We start from the raw sequence: 25,651 nt of genomic DNA on the forward strand, positions 1-25,651 counted from the left end.
TAGTCTAGGAGTCTATTGTGGGTGGTGGGGGCTACAGACACTGCTGCGCTGGAAAGGCTTGTGGGGTGGGAATGCAGGTGACGTGGATGAGGGAAGCGTGGATTATAGTGAAGAAAGGTGATCTTATTCCCCATGGCTTGTCATGATTTATCTTGCTGAAGCTGCTGCTGTCACCTTGGCTTTATGTCACATGTGTATCAATTGCTTGTACTGAGGAGCCTCTGTATCCCACACGTCATGGCAGTGTGTGAAATAACGGAGAGCACTTGGCTCGTTCCGGTAACAGGCTGTCTGTCATTCCGCTCACTGGAGCAATTCCCCCCCCCCCACCCCACATTACCGCTTGCATTTTACTGTATGGATGAGCTGGAGGTGGGAAAGATTAGTACGGATGGTGTGTCCGTGGCAAAGAACTGAGTTGCATCCGGTTAATACGTCCATGTACTCAATATGCTACGCCTTGTTAATGCCACTTCCTGCTTGCAAAGTTTCTGTTGTTGTAGTCTGCACCATCTGTTCACCTTTGTAACCGGGGTTCACAACCCTCTTTTACGCCATCGACCCCCTACCATCAACCGAGGGGCCCCAGGTTGGGAGCCCCTGCTTTATAAACTTCCTTTGTCCACAGCAGATGGAAGCAGTGCCTGTCAATCTATTGGCATGATTACACCATTCCAGTACTCCAGCTGGAGATGCTCCTCCAAGAAGGTGGTTATCTTGAGGCTTTTGCCTGAAGAGCGAACTGTTTAATCAGTGTGTGTCCTTTCATATTCCTCCAACCTAAAGTATCCCGGGCAAAAGGCTTGACGCAGTCCGCAGTATCCTCGTGTACTAAGGAGCCAGAGTCGTACAGAAATGGTACGCTGAAGGGGAGCTGGGATGGACACTTTGACCCTCACCTAGCTTCTGGTTAACGGTTGGACGTGTGCTCCTTGGTGTTGAGTAAGCTTCTCTTCTGGTTACTGTCCAGTGACTCCTGGAAATAAACCTTCACATCTGTAGCCAAGGAGATGTTCACACTTGCTCCAGGTTCAGACCCCACCAATGATGGCTAGCGTATCAAAACAAGGATGTAATGTTCACATTTTATAAGGCTTCACTTGGAATATTGAAGGTAGTTTTGGGCCCCTTATCTAACAAAGGGTTTGCCAAGACAGGAGTGGGTTCAACGGAGGGTCACGAAAGTGATTGAAAGGTCCAGGATTGAAAGGCTTGTCGTTCAAGGAGCATTCGATGGCTCTGTTCCTGTAGTCATTTGAATTCAGAAGAATGAGGGGGAGGGATCTCATTGTAACCTGTCAAATACTAAAAGGCCTCTAGAGTGGATATGGGGAGGATGTTTTTTATGGTGGGACAGCCTAAGACCAGAGGAAGCAATCTCAGAGCAGAGGTTTGTCCATTTAGAATGGAGATGAGGAAGGATTTCCTTATCCAGAGAATCTGTGGAATTCATTGTCACAGAGGAGAAGTCATTGGGTATATTCAGGGCAGAGAGGTTGATAGATTCTTGATTAGTCAGGGCATGAGAAGTGACCTGGTTGAAGCGTGTAAGATGATAAGAGGTATTAATCGTGTGGATAGCCGGAGACTTTTTCCCAGGGCTGAAATGGCTAACATGAGGGGGCATAGTTTTAAGGTGCTTGAAAGTAGGTATAAGGGGGACATCAGAGGTAAGTTTCTCACCTAGAGAGTGGTGGGTGTGTGGAATGCACTGACAACAAAGGTGGTAGAGATGGATACAGGGTTTTTTAAGAGACTCTTAGATAGGTACATGGAGCTTAGGAAAATAGAGGGCTATGCGGTAGGGAAATTCTAGGCAGTTTCTCGAGTAGGTTACTTGGTCGGCACAACTTTGGGGCTGGATAGCCTGTAAAGTGCTGTAGATTTCCCTGTTTCGATGAAGAGATATGGGGAGAAGGCAGGAGATTGGGCTGAAGGTGAAATGGATCAACCATGATGAAATGTCAGAGGAGACTCGATGTGCCAAATGGCCTAATTCAGCTCCTACATCCTACGGTGAAAAGTGACCACTTGGGTGATTAGCTTGGAGATTCACTCAGCAGAGAATGGTGCTTCAAGAGCAGGAGAAAGAAAATTGATTTATCAATAAATTTTTGCACTGTCATGACATTTGCTAATATACTAATCCAAGGAATGCTTCCATCAAAGGTTGCATGTTGATACACTCCAAATTTCCATTCCAGTACTTGTATCCTGGGAAGATTCCAGCACACATTGCAAAGTAATGAAACCTGTTGCTACTTTCTAGGTGATCTGAACGGATATCATCTGGGAAACAATTGTTATATTGTCAGTATTTATTTTTATGATTTTTTTGATGAGATTAGTTCTTCCTAATGTTAACTTCAGGAAATTAATTTTGTTTTTTAATGAAGAACCAGCTCAAACCCGGTTTGAACATCTTTTTCACAGGATTCGGTGAGGCTGTTGGCAGTTGAGGCTTGTGTGAGCATAGCCCAGCTGCTGCCCCAGGAAGACCTGGAAGCGTTGGTGATGCCGACCCTCCGGCAGGCAGTGGACGATGAATCCTGGCGTGTTCGCTATGTGGTGGCAGACAAATTTTCTGAAGTACGTGTTATTGCTAAAGCACAAAGTGCATTTCTTTGGTATGATGGTATGGTGCATTTATGTTTTAAAACTAGTCTTTAAGTTTTCTGTTCCAGTTGGAATCCCTTCTGATTCTGTCAAAAGTCATGAAAACACGATTAGTTCCTCTAATATAGTTTTAAAAAATCATTAAATCAAGCACCTGCGTATTTTTAATATAATTGACTGACATGCCAAAAGGTGCTGAGATTTCTTTCCAGATTCATTTAATTAGCCTGTTTTTAAACATGGACCTGAAATAGAACAAAGTTGGTCTGAATTGAGCTCAGATCTTTTTCAGTTTAAAACAAACTTGTTGGCATAGTGCCAGGGATCTGGGGATTCAGCACGTGCACAGGTTGATGACACTGATATTTTTCACTTTTGACTGGAGGAAGTTAAGGGGAACTTCAGTTCTGTTTAAAAATGAGCCGGAAGGTTGAAAAGCCAGGACGATCCTCAGAGACTTTGACACTCAGGAACTTGAAATTACTCACCCTTTCCACAGTCCCCTTGATTAGGACTGACGTATGTTCCCTTGACTTCCCCTTCCTGACGTCCACAATCATTGGTTTTACTGTCATTGTGGTAAATTTTGTGATGTAGGGCATTAATTAATTAATTTAATTAAAATTTTGATGGACTGGACTTCGCTGGTTCCTTCCCACTGCTGACTTCACACAAACCAGGTATGGTGTAGGGAGGTGGTGATTCAACTTCACCCTCCTGTGGTCCACAATCAGTTCCTTGGTCTGACTGACAAAGTGCCAGATTGTTGCCACACCACTCAACCAGCTGATCTATCTCACTCCTCTTCGGCCCCTTGTCACCATCTGAAATTCTGCCAACAATAGTTGTGTCATCGGCAGATTTATAGCCCTGAAGAGCAGTCTTGGCCCGAAACATCGACTGTTTATTTCATTTCCATAGATGCTGCCTGGCCTGCTGAGTTCCTCCAGTATTTTGTGTTAAGTTTCCAGCATCTGCAGAATCTCCTGTGTGTTTATGTTTTTTGAACCAGATGGTCTTTGTTCTCAGTATAAAACTTGTTGCCTCAGGCTTCCTCCTGGTGCTCCGGTTTCCTCGCACAGTCCAAAAGCATTCCGGTTAGTAGGTTAAAGAGTCATTGTAGATTGTTGCACAAGTTGGTGGGTTACTGGCGGTGCAGTTTGAAGGGCCGGAACAGCTTGTTGCGTTCTGTGTCTCCAATTAAATCTATGCCCTTTAGTCTTAGGCTTTCCCAGCCTGGGAAAACACTCGGATCAACTGAAATCTCCGTGCTTTTCTCACCACAATGTAATACAAGTCCTCAAAATAAAGGCACATTGCCTACATAGGTTAATTGCAAACATTAACAATCAGGTTAACATTATTTAACAATTAAGAAGCATTATTTAATGATTAAATAACATTATTTAGTTGTTTCTTTTGACCTGAGAAATTAGCTGATTACAATTGCTCACGTTGTTGTCTGTGTACCATACTTTCGGATTCAGAGCCATCAACGACAATATTTTCTCAACTTTGCCTTTCTTTAAAAATTTAAAATTCCGTCTCTTTAGGCCAGGAAAATCTGGTCCCACCCCAAAGCATTGAGATTAAATCTTTCTGTTCTGTATGAGTGTAAAATCTGTACTGAAGCAGCTGGTTTATCTGTGGATATTTTATCAAGGATAGATCATTACAGCTGTTTTACCTGGGTAACACTAAAGAATGCTGCTTCTAAATGGACACCATTTATCTGACCATTCCCTTTTTCTCCCCACTCATTTATTTCTTTACCAGAGCATGGGGTATCCACTCATTGATAAACATGTGAACACAATGGCAACATTTCTCTGGGTTTCTTTCCTCTTACCCCATGGCTTCACGTGACCCTGATTGGGGGGGTGGGGTTGGCTAAGCAGGTGCTACACCTTGCCCAAGGGTGACCTGCAGGCTAGCGGAGGGAAGGAACGCCTTACAGGTCTCTTGGTAGAGATGTATTTCCACCCTGCCACCCATGATAAAATTACATAATTAAAAACTGTAAACCTGATCGAAAATTAAAGCAAATTACAGATGGACCAGTGTTCAAAAGCACACAGAAAACACAGCCATTTTGTCATCTTAGGATTGTTACCCTTGGAACAGGCAAAGACGTTATATTGTCTGTCTTTATACGATAACTAACCCGTGTTCAAAAATAAGCTCCATATAAGGTAACACACACAAAAATGCTGGAAGAACTCAGCAGGTCAGGCTGCATCTATGGAAGTGAATAAACAGTTGACGTTTTGGGCCAAGACCTTTCATCAGGACTGGAAAGGAAGGGGAAATATGCCAGAACAAGATAAAGGTTGCCAGAGCACTTGTGAAATTGGCACCAACCCATTATTGGAAAACAATTGCATTAGAACGATACAGAGTTTATTGTATTTATAAAGTTCTGCTATCATTGCTAATGACAGACCATCACAAAAGGCACTTTCTATGCTCAAGATCACGTATAAACTAATCTTGCAATGAAGTCTGTAGCTAAAGTATAGTTCAGATTTTTAATTTTGAAGTTCATATTTTCAGAGTACATACATGTCACCACATAAAACCCTGAGATTCATTTTCCTGTGGACATACTCAGCAATTTCTATAGAATAGTAACTGTAAACAGGATCAATAAAAGATAAAGTACAAATGCAAATATAAATAAATAGCAATAAATAACAAGAGTATGAAATAACAAGATAAAGAGTAATTAAAGTAAGATCATTGCTCGTGGGAACATCTCAATTGATTCAGTGTACTGATCCCCTGTAGTTCAAGATCCTTATGGTTGAGGGGTAATAACTGTTCTTGAACCTGGTGGTGTGGGTCCTGAGGCTCCTGCAGCTTCTACCAGATAGTTGAGGGGTAATAGCTGTTCTCGAACCTGGAGGTGTGGGTCCTGAGGCTCCTGTACCTTCTACCTGATGATTGAGGGGTAGTAACTGTTCTTGAACCTGGTGGTGAGGGTCCTGAGGCTCCTGCACCTTCTACCTGATGGCAGCAGCGACACGAGCGTGGAAAAGAAAGATGGTGTTGTCTTTGTGATTCCTCTGTTCACGTGTTAATGCACAGATTGCTGCTATTGAAACCCACTCTATCTTTGTTACTCATTTGGTTTCTCTTGCCTTTAAAGCTTCAGAAAACCGTGGGTCCTGAAATTGTGGAAAATGATCTGGTTCCTGCTTTCCAAAACCTGTTGAAAGATTGTGAGGCTGAAGTGCGAGCAGCTGGGGCCAACAAAGTTAAAGGTTGGTTGGGAATTCTCATTCTTGTCTTTTCCATCCGGTTTAAGATGTTGTTGGTGAAGCACAGTGACAACTTTCTGGCAGCAGAAACAACTATCAATTACTTCATTAATAGACTCTTGTTCTGGGCAATGACACTGCAATCTGTGCCTGTAACTTTCCTAGTGGAGACGAGGCCTTTGATCCAGCTGTACAACCTGGCATTTTGCAGTGCAGTCCTGAACATTATTTGCTTACTTTTCTTGTCTGCACAATTTGTCTTTTTTTCCTGCGCATTGTGTGATTGATGGTTTTCTGTCTTTAATGGGTTCTGTTGGGTTCCTTTGCTTTGTGGCTGCCTGTTAGGAGACAAATGTCAAGGTTGTGTATAGTATGGATGGTGGTTGCACATTTTGTCTGACAATGACAGGAAACCTGTGCGGGAGAGTTTTTAAAATGGAAAAGCCTTTGCACTGTGGCAGTTCCACTCTCTTGGCCTCAGAAGTCCGGGTCCAGTGGTATGAACAAGCGCCAGAAGAAACAGGGGTCTTCTTGTTTGCAGTGGATGACCAGGACGCTTTCTGTGTCTTTTCATGCCCCTCGCTCTCCACAGTGCGATGCAGAGCCACCTTCCTGGCCGTTGGGCTTTACTGTAGATCGCACCCGCCCAGTCCGCTGAGGCTGACTTTGCATGCTAGGACTGGCTTGTCCGAATCTCACTGGAGTATGAGACTGCTGTCACGTGCAAATGGCTGCTTGCAGCCACAGGGGAGAGATGAGTGTCCGGTGGGGAGCAAAGGTGAGTGAGCTGCCCCAGAATGGACACGACAAGCCCCTTCACCAGAGGTGCGACCCCTTCCCTGGACACCCCTGAACTTTGAACTCCTGTGAAAGATGTAAACAAGGTTGAAAGAATGCAGAGAAAATTTACAAGGATGTTTCCTGGTCTGGAGGACCTGACTTGGAAGGAAAGATTGAATAGGTTAGGACTGTATTCTTTAGAATGCAGAAGACTGAGAGGAGATTTGATGGAGGTACAATATTATGGGGGCGTATGGATGGGATAAATGCAAGCAGGTTTTTTCCACTGAAATTGGGTTGGACTACAACCAGAGGTCATGGGTTAAGGGTGAAAGGTGACAAGCTTAAGGGGAACATGAGGGGAAACTTCTTCACACAGAGGGTCATGAGAGTGGAACGAGCTGCCAGCACAAGTGGTCCATGCAGTTTTGATTTCAATATTTAAGAGAAGTTTGAATAGGTACATGGATAGTAGGAATATGGGGGTGGTGGTGGTGTTATGGACCTGGTGCAAGCAGATGGGAGTAGACAGTTTGAATTGTTCAGAATGGACGAGAGGGGCCAAAGGGCCTTTTCTGCGCTGTGCTTTTCTATGACTCTATTTAATGTGGTACCACATATCCAGGTGACACTTCTCCAAGTGAGAACAGCATGCCAGCATGCCTCCCCTTTGGCATCCTGATCTGATCCCAGAACTGGATGACAGCAAATGGAAAGGAATTGTGTGCCACTTGACTTCATGTTTCGATGGTGGCTGCTCCTTACAAATTGCACTTCATTGCTTGTGCAGAGTCTTGAAAGGTTGTGAGATTGTGAAAAAGAGTGAATGCTGTTCTTTACGTTTGTACCACTGACTGCCTAACCCGAGGCCCTCCGTTGGTCAGGGTCCACCATGGATGTTACGTGCAGCTGTCTACGTGATACGTAAGCCAGGGCAGTATGATATGGAGAGTAAGCTGTTGCCCATGTAGCAGGCTCCCCCTCTCCACGCATCTGATGAGTCCAAAGGATCGGCAGAGACCGATACAGTTTGGTACCAGTGGCATCGCAGGAGTTGCCAGTCAGCGTTGAACTCAACGTAGGATTGCCTCGGAGAATCCGGCTCCGGATTTTTCCCTCGGGGTTTACTCCAGGGAAAATGTACAGATGTACCAAAATTGAACCTGTGCTGACTCTTGATGTTTACACTGTAGGTGCTGGCCTTGCTTTTCCTTGTGCGACTTAAATAGTGCTTCAGAATGTATGTTTTCTCTTCCCACTATCTTGTGAGAAGATACAAATATTAAGGCAGATGCTTTTCAGCAATTGCTTAATCTGTTAAACTTTATTGATTTATCATTGTGGTGAGAGTGTGGAACGAGCTGCCAGCGCAAGTGGTGCGTGCAAGCTCGATTTCAACGTTTAAGAGAAGTTTGGATGGGTACGCAGATGGTAGTGGTATTGAGGGCTATGGTCCAGATGCAGGTTGATGGGAGTAGGCAATTTAAATGGATCGGCACAGAATAGATGGGCTGAAGGGCCTATTTCTGTGCTGTACTTTTCTCTGACTCCATTGTTTTGTTTGAGAATAACTCTCTAACATGCAGTACTCTATCTTGCAGATTTCTGTGAAAACTTGCCAGTAGATTGCAGGGAGACTGTCATAATATGTCACATCTTGCCGTATGTTAAGGTAATATGCCTTCTCAAATTCTTGGCTGGTTATACAGTCTATCTAAAATTAATGTAGCAACTCATCTCATTCACTTCAGGAAAAAGTCCCTCAGTATTTTGGGTGGGTCTGAAACGAGGATTCAGGCACCATTTATCAGTGTGAACTGCTTGTAACTGGAAAAGCTCAGTGTCCAAGCACAAGTCACATCTTGCCCCCTCTCCCGTCCCATTCTCCTCTCCTGTCCCATCCCCCTCTCCCACTCCCTCCCCATCCCCCTCTCCTGCTCCCTCCCCCTCTCCCAAAGGGCTGAGTTCTGCCGAAGGGTTTTGGACTGAAATGTCGACTGTCCTTTTCTCCATAGGTGCTGCCTGGCCTGCTGAGTTCCTCCAGCATCTTGTGTGTGTTGCTGGTTTTTTAACATGGTGTTGGCTGCATGGAGTGATGGTAGAGGCAGATATATCGGGGACTTTTAATGACGTTTAGATAAGCACACGAATGTGAGGAAAACGGAAGAATATGGACATCGTGTAGATTAGATTGCCCACTTGATTAGGAATTTAAGTATAACATTGTGGGTTATGGGGCCGGTTCTGTTCCATGATTTATATAAACTAGAATATCAAACTGTAAAAGAAATTATTTAAGAATGATCCATGACTGACCAGGTGGATCATAAGAACGTGGAGCAGGATGGCATCATGACTGAGATATCTAATGACAAACAAGAGAAAATCTGCAGATGCTGGAAATCCGAGCAACACACACAAAATGCTGAAGGGACTCAGCAGGCCAGGCAGCTTCTATGGGGAACAGTACAGTCGACGCTTCTGTAGGTGCTGCCTGGCCTGCTGAGTTCCTCTAGCATTTTGTGCGTGTTGACTGAGATACCTGTCTGGGTTTTCATTTGATCATTTTTTGTGTTTCTTTTCCAGGAACTTGTGTCTGACACCAATCAACACGTGAAGTCAGCTCTGGCCTCTGTTATTATGGGCTTGTCCACCATCCTGGGCAAGGACAGCACTGTTGAGCACCTGCTTCCCCTGGTCTTGGCTCAGCTCAAAGATAAGGTAATTTTATCATGAAGTACAAACTTTAACATACCCCTTGCGTGACTGGTGGCCATCGTGGATAATATTTGATTAGCCTACCGAAATCAGGCAAACACCAATGGAGAGCTTTCTTCTGTGTGCTGTTTGGAAGCTGTTGTCAAGTCCAGAGTGCTGAGGAAAGGTCGCTTATTGTTCATCAGGCGATCAAAAAGTTGGTTGTCGTCTCTGGAACTTGTACATCTGCTGAAGGTGACGAGCAGTCCATGCTCCACCACAAGATACAGGTATCTGGATAAGTGTGCCAGAATGGGACGTGTTGCAACACAGACTGATGTGTCTAGGCTTTTACTCTCACTGATATCGATTCCTGGAAGGGGACAGCAGTTGGCCCATGTTCATCTGCTTTCTTTCCTGTTGACAAACATTGTAACTGCCGTTTGCTTGAAGCTGTGCGGTGATGTCCAGCATTCTAAAGTGTTATAATCACAGATTCTGCAGATGCTGGCAATCCACAGCCACACGCGTGCACACACACATACACACACACACAATGCTGGAGGAACTCAGCAGGTCAGGCAGCATCTATGGAGGGGAATGAACCCTTGGGCTGACACCCTTCGTCAGGACTGGAAAGGAAGGGGGAAGGCACCAGAATAAGAAGGTTGGGAGGATGGGGGGAGTACAAGCTGGTAGGTGATAGGTAGACCAGGTGATGGGAAAGGTTGGTGTGTAGGGGAGGGGAGTTGAAGGCAGGTGATGGGTGGGAAAGGTAAAGGGCTGGAGAGGATAGATAGTAGGGGAATTAAGGGTTATGGGGAAAAGGCAGGTAGATGAAGCTGAGTTTATGGACAGGTCAGCCATGATCTTACTGAATGGCGGGGCAGGCTTGATGGGCCGGATGGCCTACTCCTGCTCCGATTTCTTATGCTTTTATGAATCATGAATGGAATAACAACTGTTTCTTCCACCGGAGTCTCTCGAACTGTTCTTTTAGTTTGAGAGCTTCAGATAAGAGCAAATGTGCAGTGCGTTCTTTAGAAGCAGTGATGTGAGCTGGTTTGTAATCTGAGTGCATATTGGATTAAAGATGAATCGGTTAATGGTGTGATGGAGCTGTTATTTCTCCATCCATCAAGTTCCTTGTTTATTTTGGCGTGAACTTAAACAAAACTGTTGCATGTGCAAATTCTGGATTTTTTAATTTATATGGAAATTTTCATTATTTTTACAGAATTAAGATTATTTTTAAAAATGTAAAAAAAATCTCTCCCCTCTCCTCTCTTTCCTCAATTCCCCACTCTGAGCTTTTACTTCTCACCTGTCTATTACTTCTCCCTGGGTCCCCACCTCCTTCCATCTCTCCTGTGGTCCACTCTCTTCTCCTCTCCTCTCTCAGATTCTTTCTTCTCCAGCCATTGACCTTTCCCACCCACCTGTCTTCACCTAACACCTTCCAGCTGGCCTCCTTCCCCTCTCCTCACCTTTATATCCTAGCATCTTCTGCCTCCCTTTACAGTCCCGATAAAAGGCCTCGGCCTGAAACACCGACTGTTTACTCATTCCCATAGATGCTGCCTGAGCTGCTGAGTTCCTCCAGCGTTTTGGGTGAATTGCTCTGGATTTCCAATGTCTGCAGACTTGATTCCCTTCATGTGCTACACCCGAAAAGATTCCCCAAATGTCAGAAATGCCTCGATTTTCCAGGCACAGCTGACAGATTCAAAGTGTACATCTTCAAATTGGCAGCTGTTAATTCAAGCCTTGAATTATTTGTTAGTTTGAAATGAAATCAAGAAAAAAGCCTGCCGAATCATGATTTGAACTGTTGGATAATTTAATAGTAATTAGTATCTTGCATCTATTTATGCCAAAGGTGCAGAAAGATTTCTCAAACGCAGAAATTCAAGTGTTTTTCTTTTGTGAAATGCAGCTTTTCACAAAATGACCGTTGTTTCCTCCCATGGCCCTCCCGAGGAGCTCGCCTGCACTCAGGGAGAGTGAACGGACAATAAATTAAGACTCAGGAACAGAATTAGGCCACTCAGCCCATCGTGTCTGCTTAGCCATTCCATCATGGCTGGCTTATTACCCTCTCGGCCCCATTCTCCTGCCTTCTCCCCCGTAACCTTTAACACCCTGACTAATCAAGAACCTGTCACCCTCCACGTTAGGTATACCCAATGACTCGTCCTCCACAGCCTTCAGCGTTGATGGATTCCACAGATCCACTGCCCTTTCCTGAAGAAATTTCCTCTCAGCTCTGTTCTAAATGGACGTCCCTCTATTCTGAGGCTGTGCCCTCTGGTCACAGGAAACCTCCTCTCTGTTCTAGGCCTCTTAATATTCCATAAGTTTCAATGAGATTCACCCCTCTTCCTTCCCGTCTGAACTCCATCGAGGACAGAGCCGGAGCCGTCAAGCACTCCTCCTGTATGTTTCATTCCCAGGATCATACTCGTGAACCCTCTCTAATATCAGCACATCTTAGATAAAGGGCCCAAAGCTGCTCACTATACCCCCAACTGCGTTCTGACCAATGCCTTATAAAGCTTCAGCATTACCCTTATATCTTTTCTAGTCCTCTCAAAATGAATGCCAACATTCCATTTTCTTTCCGTACCACCAACTCAGCCTGCAAGATAACGTTTAGGGAACCCTGCACGAGGTCTCCCAATTTCCTTTGCACGTCTGATTTCTGAATTTTCTGCCCATTTGGAAAATAGTACACGTCTTTACTCCTTCTACCAAAGTGCATGGCCATACGTTTCTGGTAGTAGGCACCCTTCGATCCCGGGGATGATGGGTTTGTGCCTCTGGTGGACTGTGTCCTCTCCTGGGCAGGAAGGTTTGAAGGACCGGCTCTTCCCATGCAGCAGGCTCCCCCTCTCCACATCACTCATGTTGTCGAAGGGAAGGGCAAGCGCCAATACAGCTCGGCACCAGTGTCATCGCAGAGGTTGCCGGAGTGAAGCTGTAAACAACATCAAACTGCCTTAGGGGTTTACCCCCAAAGCCTTTCCCATGGGTGGGCATGACTGCAAGGCAGTGGAGGTTTAAAATCAGGGTTTTCCCTCTCCTAAGCGGGCTGCCGCCCAAGGCTGAGGAATCCTACCTACCAGAAACACTTTCGGTCAGTGCAGTATATTCCAACTGCCACTGCCTTGCTATTCTCCCAATCTATCAAGTCCTTCTACAGACTCTCTGCCCCTCCACCTATCTTGGTATCATCCACAAATGTGACCACCAAGCCATCAATTCCGTTGTCCAGATCATTGACATCTGCTTGAAAAGAAACGGTCACAATACCGACCCCTGTGGAACACTAATGGTCACCTGCAGTCAACCAGAAAAGGCCCCTTTCATTTGCAACTCTTTGCTTCCCGTCAGTCAGGCAATCTTCTATCTTTACTAGGATATCTTCTGTAATACCATGGGCTCTTAACTTGTTAAGGAGTCTCATGTGCGGCATCTTGTCAAACTCCAAGTAAACAACATCCACTGACCCTCCTTTCTCTATCCTGCCTGTAATTTCCCCTTAAGGAAACCATGCACCTTCAAGTACTGGGAGCCTCGTCCTTAATAATGGACTCCCAACATTTTGCCAACCACTGAAGTCAGGCTGAAGGGCCTATAGTTTCATGTGTTTTGCCTCCCTCCCTTCAGAGTGAAGTGACATTTGGAAATTTCCAGTCCTCTGGAACCATTCCAGATTCTAATGACTCTTGAAAGATTATTACTAATGCCTCCCCAATCTCTACAGCTGCCTCTTTCAGAACCCTGCGGTGTAGCCCATCTAGTCCAGGTGACTTGACTACCTTCAAAACTTTCAGCTTCCCAAGCACCTTCTCCTTAATAAAAGCAACTGCACTCACTTCTGCTAACTGACTCTCGAATTTCTGGCATACTGCTCGTGTGACCATAACTTGGACCATAATGTATAGTACTGTGCAAAAGTCTTAGGCTGGTGTATATAGCTAGGGTGTCTGAGTTTTGCACGGTCCTGTAGTAATTCTTATATACTGCACTGTGCTGCTGCTGCCGCAAAAAAAAATCAAATTTCTTGACATCTGTGAGTGATGATAAACCTCGCAGATGTCTGATATGGGTCTCTGATGTGGACTGAGAGTGGGAAGGGGGCAGGGAGAGGGGAGTTGTGTCCCTGTCCCCCTCTTTTGGTGAATGTCGGTGATAGCGTAGGATGATATCGTGGTTCTGCATTTGTGTTTATGGACTGTGGACTTTTTCAGATTTAGGGTTTTTATATTCTGTTTTTTTCATCGCCTTATTCTTTTCGTTTTGTTGTGTGAGGGGAGGGTGTTTGGGGGTAAAATGCTCTGTTAGTTTTTCGTGCGGGGGATGGATTGGGGGGGGTCGCTGTTGCTATTCCATTTTGTGTGTGGCGGGAGGGGTAGTTTTGGGGATCAGATGATCAGGATGCCATTATTTTTTGTACCAGGGCTGGGGAGGTGTAGGTTTCATGCTTCTCTCTGAGTGACTTTCATCTTCTTTCTTTGCTTCGTGGCTATCTGGAGAAGACAAATTTCAGGGTTGTATTTGGATATGTGCTTTGATCATAAACAAACCTTTGACTCTTTGGTTGGGAAAAGGGGGAAGGGAGCGGGAAGCACCAGAGAGACATTCTGTAATGACCAATAGACCAATTGTTTGGAAACAAATGCCCTTGCTTGTGTTCTCAGGGCTGAGTGTGTCTGCACTCGCACCACACCTCCTGCCCCTGGCAGTCCACCTCAGCCACCTCTCTCATACCCCTCCCGTGGGTGCTCCACTCTCACCATTCCCAACATCCTGTGCTCCCGCCAGATTTACAAACTTGCTCTCCACTGCACGTTGGCAAGTACAGTTCTGTGCAAAAGTCATTGGCACCCTGGCTAGATGTGCATGTGCCTAAGTACTGTAAGTGTGAAAGTGGCATTCATATTTCTTTTGTGGGATTAATATTTCATAAATGTCCAAGATGATACTTTGAAAGCAGAGAGTCTGGGGAGCGCCAGTGTGTTTGTCAGACAGCGTTCGCAGTATGAATGTTTTTCACCTTTGCTGTACTCAGAAAATTGCCTTTCCTTCCTAGTGCCCTGAGGTCCGTTTGAACATTATCTCCAATCTGGACTGCGTGAATGAAGTTGTTGGAATTCACCAGTTAGCACAGTCTCTCCTGCCAGCCATTGTAGAATTAGCAGAAGATGCCAAATGGAGAGTGCGCCTTGCGATAATCGAGTACATGCCTCTGCTTGCAGGGCTGCTGGTGGGTGGTTTATTCTAAAATGTTTTTATAGTCTATTAGCAATGCTTCCATATGGATGATTTGCAGAATGGAAATGATTGCCCATATCAAATTGATACTTTAGTTTAAAGACGGAAATAACTTTGAACATCTTCTTTCCTTTTGCACCAGAAGCAAATGTGCGATAGTAACAATTATACTTGTAGCCCACTGACATGGGTAGTCTTACTTTAGACTCGGGGCTCCCAACCTTTTTTTTAATTGACCATTAACCAAGTAGGGGTGGAAACCTCTGGTTTAGACAATCAGGTTTAGACCCCTGTTTAAGGACTGCGGACTTTGTCAGACTTAGGGATTTTATATTCTGTTTTTATATTGTCTGTTTCTTTTCATTTTGTTGTGCGAGGGGAGGGTGTTTCGGGATAAAATGTTCTGTTAGTTTTTGTGTGGGGGGTGGGCTGGGGTTGTTGCTGTTCCATTTTCTGTGTGGAGGGAGGGGTGGTTTTGGGGGGGGGCTGATGATCAGGATGCCATTCAATGACTTTCATGTTTTTTCTTTGTTTCATGGCTATCTGGGGAAGACAAATCTCAGAGTTGTACATGATAATAAGTGAACGTTTGGCCTGCACATCAAACAGACACAAACAGAAAGGGCAATAAACTCCATACAATCAGATGAGGGGGTGACAACGGTTGTCGCAGAGGAAATAAACAATATCTTTTTGAGATTTTACCAAGATCTGTACAGCTCAGAATATTCAGATTCAGCTCCACAAATACAAAAGGAATTTCTCGACTTGTTACAATTTATACCCCGAGATGAAACGTCCTTGACCTCACTGGAGTTTAACTTAGAGGCTAAAGAATTGTCTGCAGCTATAACTAACATGAAGGGAGGGAAAACTCCTGGGCCCAATGGAAATTCCGATTGAAATATATAAAATCTTTAAGACTAAACTAATACCACCTCTGCTTGATATGTATCAGGAGTCATTTGACAATGGATCCCTTCCCTCCTCTCTTAATATGGCAGCAATCACACTACTGTTAAAACCTGGAAAACCACCATCCCTTTGTGGATCTTATAGGTCAATCTCACATCTGAACAATGATCTCAAAATTCTCTGTAAGGGATTAGTTAGGAGGCTGGAGCCACTCTTGCCAAAAATGGTCCACCCTGACCAAAATGGGTTTGTAAGGGAAGGCAGGGCTTCCACAACATTCAAAGAGTGCTTAATATACTTTATGAAAAATCTGGAAGCTCTGATAGCGCTATTCTGTCATTGGATGCCGAGAAAGCCTTCGACAGAGTGGAGTGGAATAGGGGGAAAATTTCTAAGATACAGCTTCTGTATTCTAACCCACAGGCTGAAGTTTTAACTAACCTGCTTTTTTCGGCATCTTTTAAACTCCAACGGGGAACAAGACAGGGATCTCCCCTCCTGTTTATCCTGGCCATTGCGCCACTTGCTATGGCAATTTGAAAACAGGCTAACATAGCAGGAATAACTATAGGAGATGTAGAACATCGCATAGCCCTGTACATGGATGACGTAATTTTGTCAGAACAGGGTTTACCTATTTGGGTGTTAAAATTACTCCTACTATTGGTAAAATTATCCCAACTAATTATAACCCTCTCACAGACTCAGTTACTCAACTTACAAACAGATGGACGAAATTGCTCATAAATTTGATTGGACGCATAAACGTTCTAAAAATGTCAATTTTACTGAAGTTCCTGTACCTTTTCCAATCTATCCCACTTTCTCCTCCATCATCTTTCTTTTATTTATTTTTTTTTAATTTTATTTTTATTTGGATAAGGAATTCACAAATATCATGTACTTTTTTCACACATATAACCTTTTCCATTTTTTTATATGTATAAAACTACAATTATTTATACATTCTTAAGTACACATTGAGATGATATAAAAGGAAAATAAACATTTAAATAGATAATTATGTACTGTGGTAAATCTAACCAATTAGGCTAAGTAATGGAATTAGTTGTTAAGAAAAATGGTAATAATAGTTTCCATATAACCCTTCTGGACCATTTCCACTGGTCCAAAATGTTGTATGTAAGCCTAAGTATCAACCATTGCAGGTGTTTATATCCTAATTTGTTCATGCTTGCTCCTGCCCGCAGACATAATTATCCAATCCCTATGTACTTATTTACTCTTTCTTTTATTTATTAAAGAAATGTTTTTCTAATTTCATCTGGAATAATAGATGTCCAAGACTCAGGCTTTCCCTGTTATATCTGCCGTATGATAGAGGTGGCTTACAGCTACCAAATCTTATATGGTATTTCTGGGCGGCCCAAATTAGAGCAGGAATGTTTTATTTTGTTAAGGATCACTCCCCTCCTTGGGTCTCAATGGAATCCCAGTTGATCAATATCCCTCTAGAACTATATATGTATTCAGCAAATAAGAAAAACCTGGTCACACAATCTAAAATCCCTTTCTTAAAAAATACAATAATGATTTGGCACGATGCTCTTGCGGAAATGGGTGAGACATCACAGTTATCCCAGTTTACTCCTATCTTTGGTAATGATAGCTCCAGCCCGGCAGAGCGGATCCTAGTTTTAAAACTTGGCCGCCCCGAGGCATAGCTAAGGTGTCTGGTCTTTATAATGGCAATTCATTTATGTCTTTTGAAGAACTCAAGGCCACATATGGAATTCCAACAAAACACTTTTTTAAATGCCTTTAGTTGCAAAGTTTTATTATGTCCAGGCAAAGTTACAGTTTGAAGCTCCCTCCTTTATTTACCCTAGAAGACATCACTCTGAAATTATCTGAAGCTAGGGGACAAGTGTCTGAATTATACATGTAAGGGTTTCTTCTTTTATGTTACTTGCTAAGGCTAATAAAATGGCTTCTCTGTACTGTTAACTGCTGAGACAGTGGTTCTCTAGAGCAGCTTGTTTGGGTTATAATTACTGATACAGGAATTGTATTCATTTGCTAACCAATTGGGATAGATGGTATTCTTTCTTGTGTGTCTGTAAGCTATTCTTTTTCGTGGGCTTTGGGCAGAAGGCGTGATGGGGACAGAGAGAGGAGACGCGAGGAGAGAGATGCCGTAAGCTGGGCAACGGCACGGACCCCGAGCGGGAGTCCGAGGCCCAGGGTCTTCAGCGAGGATAGGAGGCGAGGACAGACTCGTGTGGAGTGTTTGGTGGATCACCGAGGGTGGTCCCATTCGTGGGTTGGCGGAGTTCAGAGGACGTTGATTGGAGGAAGGGGGACCCGGTTCTGTAAGAGCTCCAACGAGTGTGCACCGAACTGATAGTTACTGACTTGGCACCTTTATTCTATTTGTTTCTACTAACCCATCACCAAGAAATACTTATAAAGTGTAATCATTTAATCGCATATGGCGTACTGTCTGTTAATTGGCGGTGTGGGGTACATCACACAGCATCCACACAGACCTGATCTCCCCGTTTGGCGGGGCTGAAGGCTGCTCCCCCTAGACGAAAGCGAGCTGAGCGAGTCTAGGCTTACCAGGGGGCTACATACAAATTGTTTGCAAGTAAATGCAAAGAGTCATCAAACAACATGCTACAAGCATGGAGAACTGATTTGCATGAGAATCTGTCAGAAAAAGAGTGGTCAGAAGCTTGTTCCTTCATTCAAACCCAGTCAGTGAACACTCATTCTAAGCGGATAACCAGACAGTACATTACTCCAGTCAGGTTTCGTCACTTTAACCCCAACATTCCAGACACATGCTTTAAATGTAATCACTAAAAGGGGTCTCTGTTCCATTGTATGTGCGAGTGCCCCCAGATAATCTGCTTCTGGAAGAAGGTGCTGGATTTGATTAGTCAGATTATTGGAAAAAAGGTGCTCCTTGATCCTAAATTATGTATTCTGAACATTTATCCAAAGGACTTTGTAACCTCCAAAAGTGCAAGGTCTCTGCTTAATATTTGTTTTTTGAAAGCCAGACGTTGCATAGCCTATTCATGGAAGAAACCCACAACCAGTGGACTTTCACAATGGCTGAAAGGAGTGACTTCGTATCTTGCTCTAGAAAAGATCAACTACATCACAGAAAAACAAACTTGGCAAATGTCGGGAAATTTGGGATATTTTCTACAAGTTTCTGGAGAACAATATTTGGGATGATGAAAGTAACAAATTGAATTGACAGCTTGTTTTTAATGGCCGGGTGTTTGCTTTTTTTGTGCGTTGTTTTTCCTTTTATTTCTGATGTATTTTATTTTTCCCTTTTTCTTTAACCTTGTTGCACTTTCAAACCTATGGATGATCGAATGTGTTTACTTTTCATTCTGTAAAAGCAATAAAGAGATGTTTGAAGAAAAATAAGTGAACCTTTGAATCTTTGATTGGGAAAAGGGGAAGGGAGAGGGAAGCACCAGAGAGATATTCTGTAATGATCAATAAACCAATTGTTTGGAAGCAAATGACCTTGAGAGCAGAATTAGTCCATTCAGCCCATTGAGTCTGCTCCAACATTCCACCATGGCTGATTTGTGATCCCTCTCAACCCTATTCTCCTGCCTTCTCCACATATCCTTTCACACCCTGATTAATGAAGAGCCTGTCAGCCTCCATTTTAATTATACCCAATATCTTGGCCTCCACGGTTGTTCATGGAAAAAAATTCCACAGATTCACCACCCTCTGGCTGAAGAAATCACTCCTCATCTCTGTTTCTGCCAGGTGCTCCGATTTCCTCCTCCATCCCAAAGACGTGCTGGTTGTAAACTGGTTGTTGTAGATTCCTCCTCTGTGTCGGTAACTAGCAGGAGTAGTGAGGTAGTGTTCATGGGTTCGGTGTCCACTCAAAAATCGTATGGCAAAGGGGAGGAAGCTGTTCCTGAATCAGTGAGTGTGTGTCTTCAGACAAATTGTCCCTCCTTTCTGGTAGTAGCAATGAGAAGAGGCTGGTGGGGCCCTTAATGATGGACACTGTCTTTTTGAGGCACCGCTCCTTGAAGATGTCCTGGATAATATGGAGGCTGGAGCACACGATGGAGCTGACTAATTTTATAACTCTCTGTAGCTTACTTAAGCTCTCCTGTATCATACCGGATTTAGTATGTATTTGGTTTTAAGGAAGCAAATCGCTCTCAGTTTCGGTGTGCAAACACAAAGTAGATTTTCTTCAGTAAGGCCTTTGACAAGGTCCCGCATGGGAGGTTAGTTAGGAAAATTCAATTGCTAGGTATACATCGAGAGGTGGTAAATTGGATTAGACATTGGCTCAATGGAAGAAGCCAAAGAGTGGTAGTAGAGAATAACTTCTCTGAGTGGAGGCCTGTGACTAGTGGTGTGCCACAGGGATCAGTGCTGGGTCCATTGTTATTTGTCATCTATATCAATGATCTGGATGATAATGTGGTAAATTGGATCAGCAAATTTGCTGATGACACAAAGATTGGAGGTGTAGTAGACAGTGAGGAAGGTTTCCAGAGCCTGCAGAGGGACTTGAACCAGCTGGAAAAATGGGCTGAAAAATGGCAGATGGAGTTTAATACAGACAAGTGTGAGGTATTGCATGTTGGAAGGACAAACCAAGGTAGAACATACAGGGTTAATAGTAAGGCACTGAGGAGTGCAGTGGAACAGAGGGATCTGGGAATACAGATAGAAAATTCCCTAAAAGTAGTGTCACAGGTAGATAGGGTCGTAAAGAGAGCTTTTGGTACATTGGCCTTTATTAATCAAATTATTAAGAGCTGGAATGTTATGATGAGGTTGTATAAGGCATTGGTGCGGCCGAATCTGGAATATTGTGTTCAGTTTTGGTCACCAAATTACAGGAAGGATATAAATAAGGTTGAAAGAGTGCAGAGAAGGTTTACAAGGATGTTGCCAGGACTTGAGAAACTCAGTTACAGAGAAAGGTTGAATAGGTTAGGACTATTCCCTGGAGCGTAGAAGAACGAGGGGAGATTTGATAGAGGTATATAAAATTATGATGGGTATAGATAGAGTGAATGCAAGCAGGCTTTTTCCACTGAGGCAAGGGGAGAAAAAAACCAGAGGACATGGGTTAAAGGTGAGGGGGGGTAATGTTTAAAGGGAACATTGGTGGGGGCTTCTTCACACAGACAGTGGTGAGAGTATGGAATGAGCTGCCAGACGAGGTGGTAAATATGGGTTCTTTTTTAATATTTAAGAATAAATTGGACAGATACATGGATGGGAGGTGTATGGAGGGATATGGTCCTTGTGCAGGTCAGTGGGACTAGGCAGAAAATGGTTTGGCACATCCAAGAAGGGCCAAAGGGCCTGTTTCTGTGCTGTACTTTCTATGGTAAAGAGTTGTCAAGGTCTGAGTCAGAGTCACGGGCAGAGCTTGTGGTTGGACGACTCAGCCACGTGGTTACCCTGGGAATTATTAGCTGTGCTGGATATGAAGCAAAGTAACCTGAGAATTATGCAAAGGCTAACTTGTTCTCAGTGACTGAATGTAGAAAGTGGAATGTATTAACCACATGGGAGACGTGAATGTAGAATGGTGCACTGTCATGTCGAAGAGAGATACTGTGCGGGTCAGGAGTGTGGGATCTGTAATCTAAATAATCCAGCACATGCATAATTACGTTTAAATCGTGAAGTTGAAATAACATCCTGCTGTGGATGTGGTAGCATAGGATTCACTGGGTTATTTATTTAAAGGTACACTGAGGAATAAGGCCCTTCCCGCCCTTTGAACCGTGCTGCCCAGCAATCTCTGATCCAACCCTAGCCTAAACAGGGACAGGTAACAGTGATGAATTAACCTCCCAACTGGTGCGTCTTTGGATTGTGAGAGGAAACCCGCACGTTCCGCAGGGAAAATTTACTGGCTCCTTATAGGTGACATCAGAATTCCCAAGCTGTAATAGTGTCACGCCAACTGCTACGCCACCGATAGTGGTTAGTAACGTTCTTACTGTCTGCATTAAACCATCGGACACTTTTAAGATTTTTCCTATTTTTCATGGATCATAGTCCTGGTATTGACACAAAGAAATTAATTAAGGATAGTCAAAATACTAGATGCAAGTACCTTAGATAGGGTATCTTCTGTGTAGCCTTCTGCCACGGCACAATCTAGTTTTGTGCAGTTTATTAGAGCATGTTGCCAGTCTTTCTTGTGTGACCCCTTCACCATTGGCTCAAAGGAGTTAGCAAACTGTACTGGTAAGTAGCGAAAGTTGAAGACGGCTAGAATGCAAATGTGGCAAGTTGGCATGTTCTACTAGAAATTCGAGGGGTTATTTTATCAACATTCTTTCTTCTGTCAAAACCTGTTTAGGGAGTGGAGTTTTTTGATGAGAAGTTGAACTGCTTGTGCATGACGTGGCTGGTGGATCGCGGTGAGTATAGCCTTGATGAATCGTTACTTTTGTTGAACGAAAGCCCTTCAAAGTTGTCCATGTCATCTTACTGGTGCTTCCATGATGCTGAGTGAGCCTGCCAGGTGCCTAACCAAAAATCCTTCATCGTGCTTTGTCACATCCTCAAAGGATTGGGTCAGGCTCAAGACACGACATGCCCCTCACAAAGCCATGCTGACTCTCCCGAATCAGACTATGCTTCTTGTAAATCCTGTCTGTAGGAATCTTCTCCTGTAATTTGCCCACTGGTGAAGTAAAACTGACTGGTCTATAATTCCCAGGGTCATCCCTACTCTCTTTCCTGAACAAGGAAATAACATTTGCCAACTTCCAATCATCTGGTACTTCCTCCGGTGAGGACTGGCCAGTGAGGATGCCCAGATCGTCACTAAAGGTGCAGCAATCTCTTCCCTTGCTTCTCGTAGTAACCCTGGGGTATATCACATCTGGCCCCGGGGACTTATCTATCCTAGGGCTTTTCAAAATTCCAGAACATCCTCTTTCTCAATGTCAACATGTTGCAGCATATCACTGCTCTCGCAAGCATCAAGGTCCCTCTCACTGGTGATTACTAAAGAAAAGTATTCATTGCGGATCTCCCCCAAAGTCCACTGACTCCAAACATTTTGCCTCTTTTAGCTCTGGCCGGCCCAGACTCTCACTCTGGCCATCCTCCTGTTCTTCAAGTTTGTTCTTCTGAATCCAACTCGCCAAGTCCTTCTCGTGGCCCCTCCTAGTTCTCCGAAGTCCATTCTTCACTCCCTCCCTGGCCACATTGTAACCCTCTGGAGCCCAGGCTGATCTTTGCATCCTACGCTTCTAGACTAGCTGTTGCACATCTCTTGTCAAGCATGGCTCCTTCACCCTTCTGTTCTTTCCCTGTCTCAGTGGGACAAAACTCTGCAGAGCCTCATCCAAGTGAAGCCCAAAATGACTTCCACATTTCAATTGTGTATTTCTGAGTGTGTTCATCCCAGTTTTTACTCCCAGGTTCCTGCCCAATGTCCAATACCATCATAGTTCAAACACCGGCGCCCCCCTCCCCCCCAGTTATTACTGCTGCAAGCAATCTTGTCGTACTCTTGTACACATGGCAACAAGAAACAGACTTGACTTTGACCGATACATTTATTTATTTAATTATTCGAGAATAGCATGGAACAGGCCCAACAAGACGCACTGCCCAGCAACCGGCCGATTTAACCCTCGCCTCATCACAGGACAGTTTACAATGACCAATCAGACTACTAAGTAATAAATAATGGTAATCTATTCGAAGTATTTTTTAAGTATCTAATGGGGCAACACAGTGGTGTCTGGTTAGCGCAACACTTTGCAATTGGGTTCGATTCCCACTGCCACCTGTGAGGAGTTTATACGTTCTCAGCTTGACTGCGTGGGTTTCCTCCGGGTGCTCCTGTTTCCTCCCAGAGACCTACTGGTTGGTAGGTTAACTGGACATTGTAAATTGTCCTGTAATTAGGCTAGGGTTAATCGGGGGTGGCTCGCAGGGCAAGAAGGGCCTGTTCCACGCTGTATCTCAATAAATAATCAATGATAAATAAGTATATTAAAATGCTACTTTCCAAGTGCATAATTTCCTCCACTGTGTGTAACTTGGTATGGAACAGGTTGACACTTTGAAGAAGGTGGTACGAGCATTTCATTTCGGAACTTTGTATTTTATCAGCAAGGTACATATTTGAAAATCAAGTAGTAACAGCGATCAGATCATTTCTTGACCTGTCAATGCTGTCTTGCAGTGTACGCCATTCGCGAGGCCGCGACCAACAACTTGACCAAGTTGGTGGAGAAGTTTGGCAAAGACTGGGCAGAATCCACCATTGTGCCGAAAGTACTTGCCATGGCCAGTGACCCCAACTACCATCACAGAATGACCACCCTCTTCTGCATTAACGTGAGTATAGCTTTGACAATGTACTTGCCCATGGCCAGTGACCCCAACTACCTTCACAGAATGACCACCCTGTTCTGCATTAACGTGAATATAGCTTTGACAATGTACTTGCCCATGGCCAGTGACCCTAACTACCATCACAGAATGACCACCCTGTTCTGCATTAACGTGAGTATAGCTTTGACAATGTACTTGCCCATGGCCAGTGACCCCAACTACCTTCACAGAATGACCAACCTGTTCTGCATTAACGTGAGTATAGCTTTGACAATGTACTTGCAATGGCCAGTGACCCCAACTACCATCACAGAATGACCACCCTGTTCTGCATTAACGTGAGTATAGCTTTGAAAATGTACTTGCCCATGGCCAGTGACCCCAACTACCATCACAGAATGACCACCCTGTTCTGCATTAACGTGAGTATAGCTTTGACAATGTACTTGCCCATGGCCAGTGACCCCAACTACCATCACAGAATGACCACCCTGTTCTGCATTAACGTGAGGATAGCTTTGACAATGTACTTGCCCAAGGCCAGTGACCCCAACTACCTTCACAGAATGACCACCCTCTTCTGCATTAACGTGAGTATAGCTTTGACAATGTATTTGCCCATGGCTAGTGACTCCGACTACCATTGCAGAATGACCACTCTGTTCTGCATAACGTGAGTATAACTTTGACAATACTTCCATTACACTTCACAAGCTGCTAAAATATTTCATGAATAAAACGTACAGTTAGAACACACACTAAAGAATAAAGAATTTAACAAAAATAATATGGATTTGTTTGAAATGTTCTTTTAATATATTCTTTGTGAATGTTTAGATTCTGCAAAAAATCAATTAACACTTTGCCAAAGCTGCTCCTTCCAATATTGACATCTGCTTGATACGAGCTTCTGTGCTTGCGTTATTTGCTGAGGTGTAGTGGTGTTTTGTGTTTAATCTTCAAGGTGTCTGGAGTAAAAATTGAGTTGAGGGTGAGACTTTTTATGATTTCATGGAGCAGAGTTCCTAACCGTCCCTGTGGAAATGGACTGATGGTGTTAGCTGAAGGACAACTGATTTAATGACCTGTTGACCCACCAGATGGCTTACAGCTTTCAAGTTTTATTTCACAAGGCTCTGTTTCCGTGCTGTAGTGGACTATGGCTCTGTCTTTTGCTTAGAGATCTGAGTACCTTGAAATGGACATTATACATTATCTGGCTGAGGGAATTGTAAGTTTTTTGACGCAACTAGTTTCAATTTACAAGTGTACTTAAAGGCCCCCACAGTCATTCCAGTTGCGGAATTAACTTCTTTCCCTGGATTTATTTGATGGGCCTGGGCTTTGCTGGAGTTTGGACAAGGTGATGGAGAGATTCAGTTGAAATGCCCAGATAAAATGGATGTTTCTAAAGTGGGTGAGTCTCGGACTGGAGGGCACAGCCTTTGGAACAGAGGGATATCCCTTTAGAACGGAGATGAAGAATTTCTTTAGCCGAAGCGTGGTGAGTCTACAGAATTCATCGCCACAGGCGGCGATGGGAGGCCAAGTAATTGGGTGTATTTAAAGTGGAGCTTGATAGGTTCTGGAGGGTGTCGAGAGGTCTGCACGACCTGGCGTTTTTGCGGTATCCTCAAGGATTTGGCAAGCTGGACTCTCAAGAATGCAGGTGCAGCGGCCGCGGCCATTGCTGGGAGTGGACTTCAGGTTGGACGAGAGTGGCCTGAGAGGGGAAAATGAAGTGGTGTTCAGTC

At 44.0% G+C, this 25,651-nt stretch overlaps 1 protein-coding gene across 1 annotated transcript in view; it reads left to right on the forward strand.

Annotated features, from left to right (window-relative positions):
* LOC140203598 (serine/threonine-protein phosphatase 2A 65 kDa regulatory subunit A beta isoform-like) overlaps positions 1–25,651 on the forward strand; it is an 88,254-nt gene that overhangs the window by 44,300 nt on the left and 18,303 nt on the right. Inside the window, exons 9-15 of the mRNA XM_072269646.1 lie at positions 2,434–2,589; positions 5,765–5,879; positions 8,258–8,328; positions 9,243–9,377; positions 14,449–14,622; positions 21,901–21,961; positions 23,746–23,900. Of these exons, the coding sequence (XP_072125747.1) occupies positions 2,434–2,589; positions 5,765–5,879; positions 8,258–8,328; positions 9,243–9,377; positions 14,449–14,622; positions 21,901–21,961; positions 23,746–23,900 (867 nt within the window). The remainder of the gene's footprint in view (positions 1–2,433; positions 2,590–5,764; positions 5,880–8,257; positions 8,329–9,242; positions 9,378–14,448; positions 14,623–21,900; positions 21,962–23,745; positions 23,901–25,651) is intronic.

Source organism: Mobula birostris, chromosome 10 (assembly GCF_030028105.1).
Source record: "Mobula birostris isolate sMobBir1 chromosome 10, sMobBir1.hap1, whole genome shotgun sequence".
NCBI lineage: Eukaryota > Metazoa > Chordata > Chondrichthyes > Myliobatiformes > Myliobatidae > Mobula > Mobula birostris.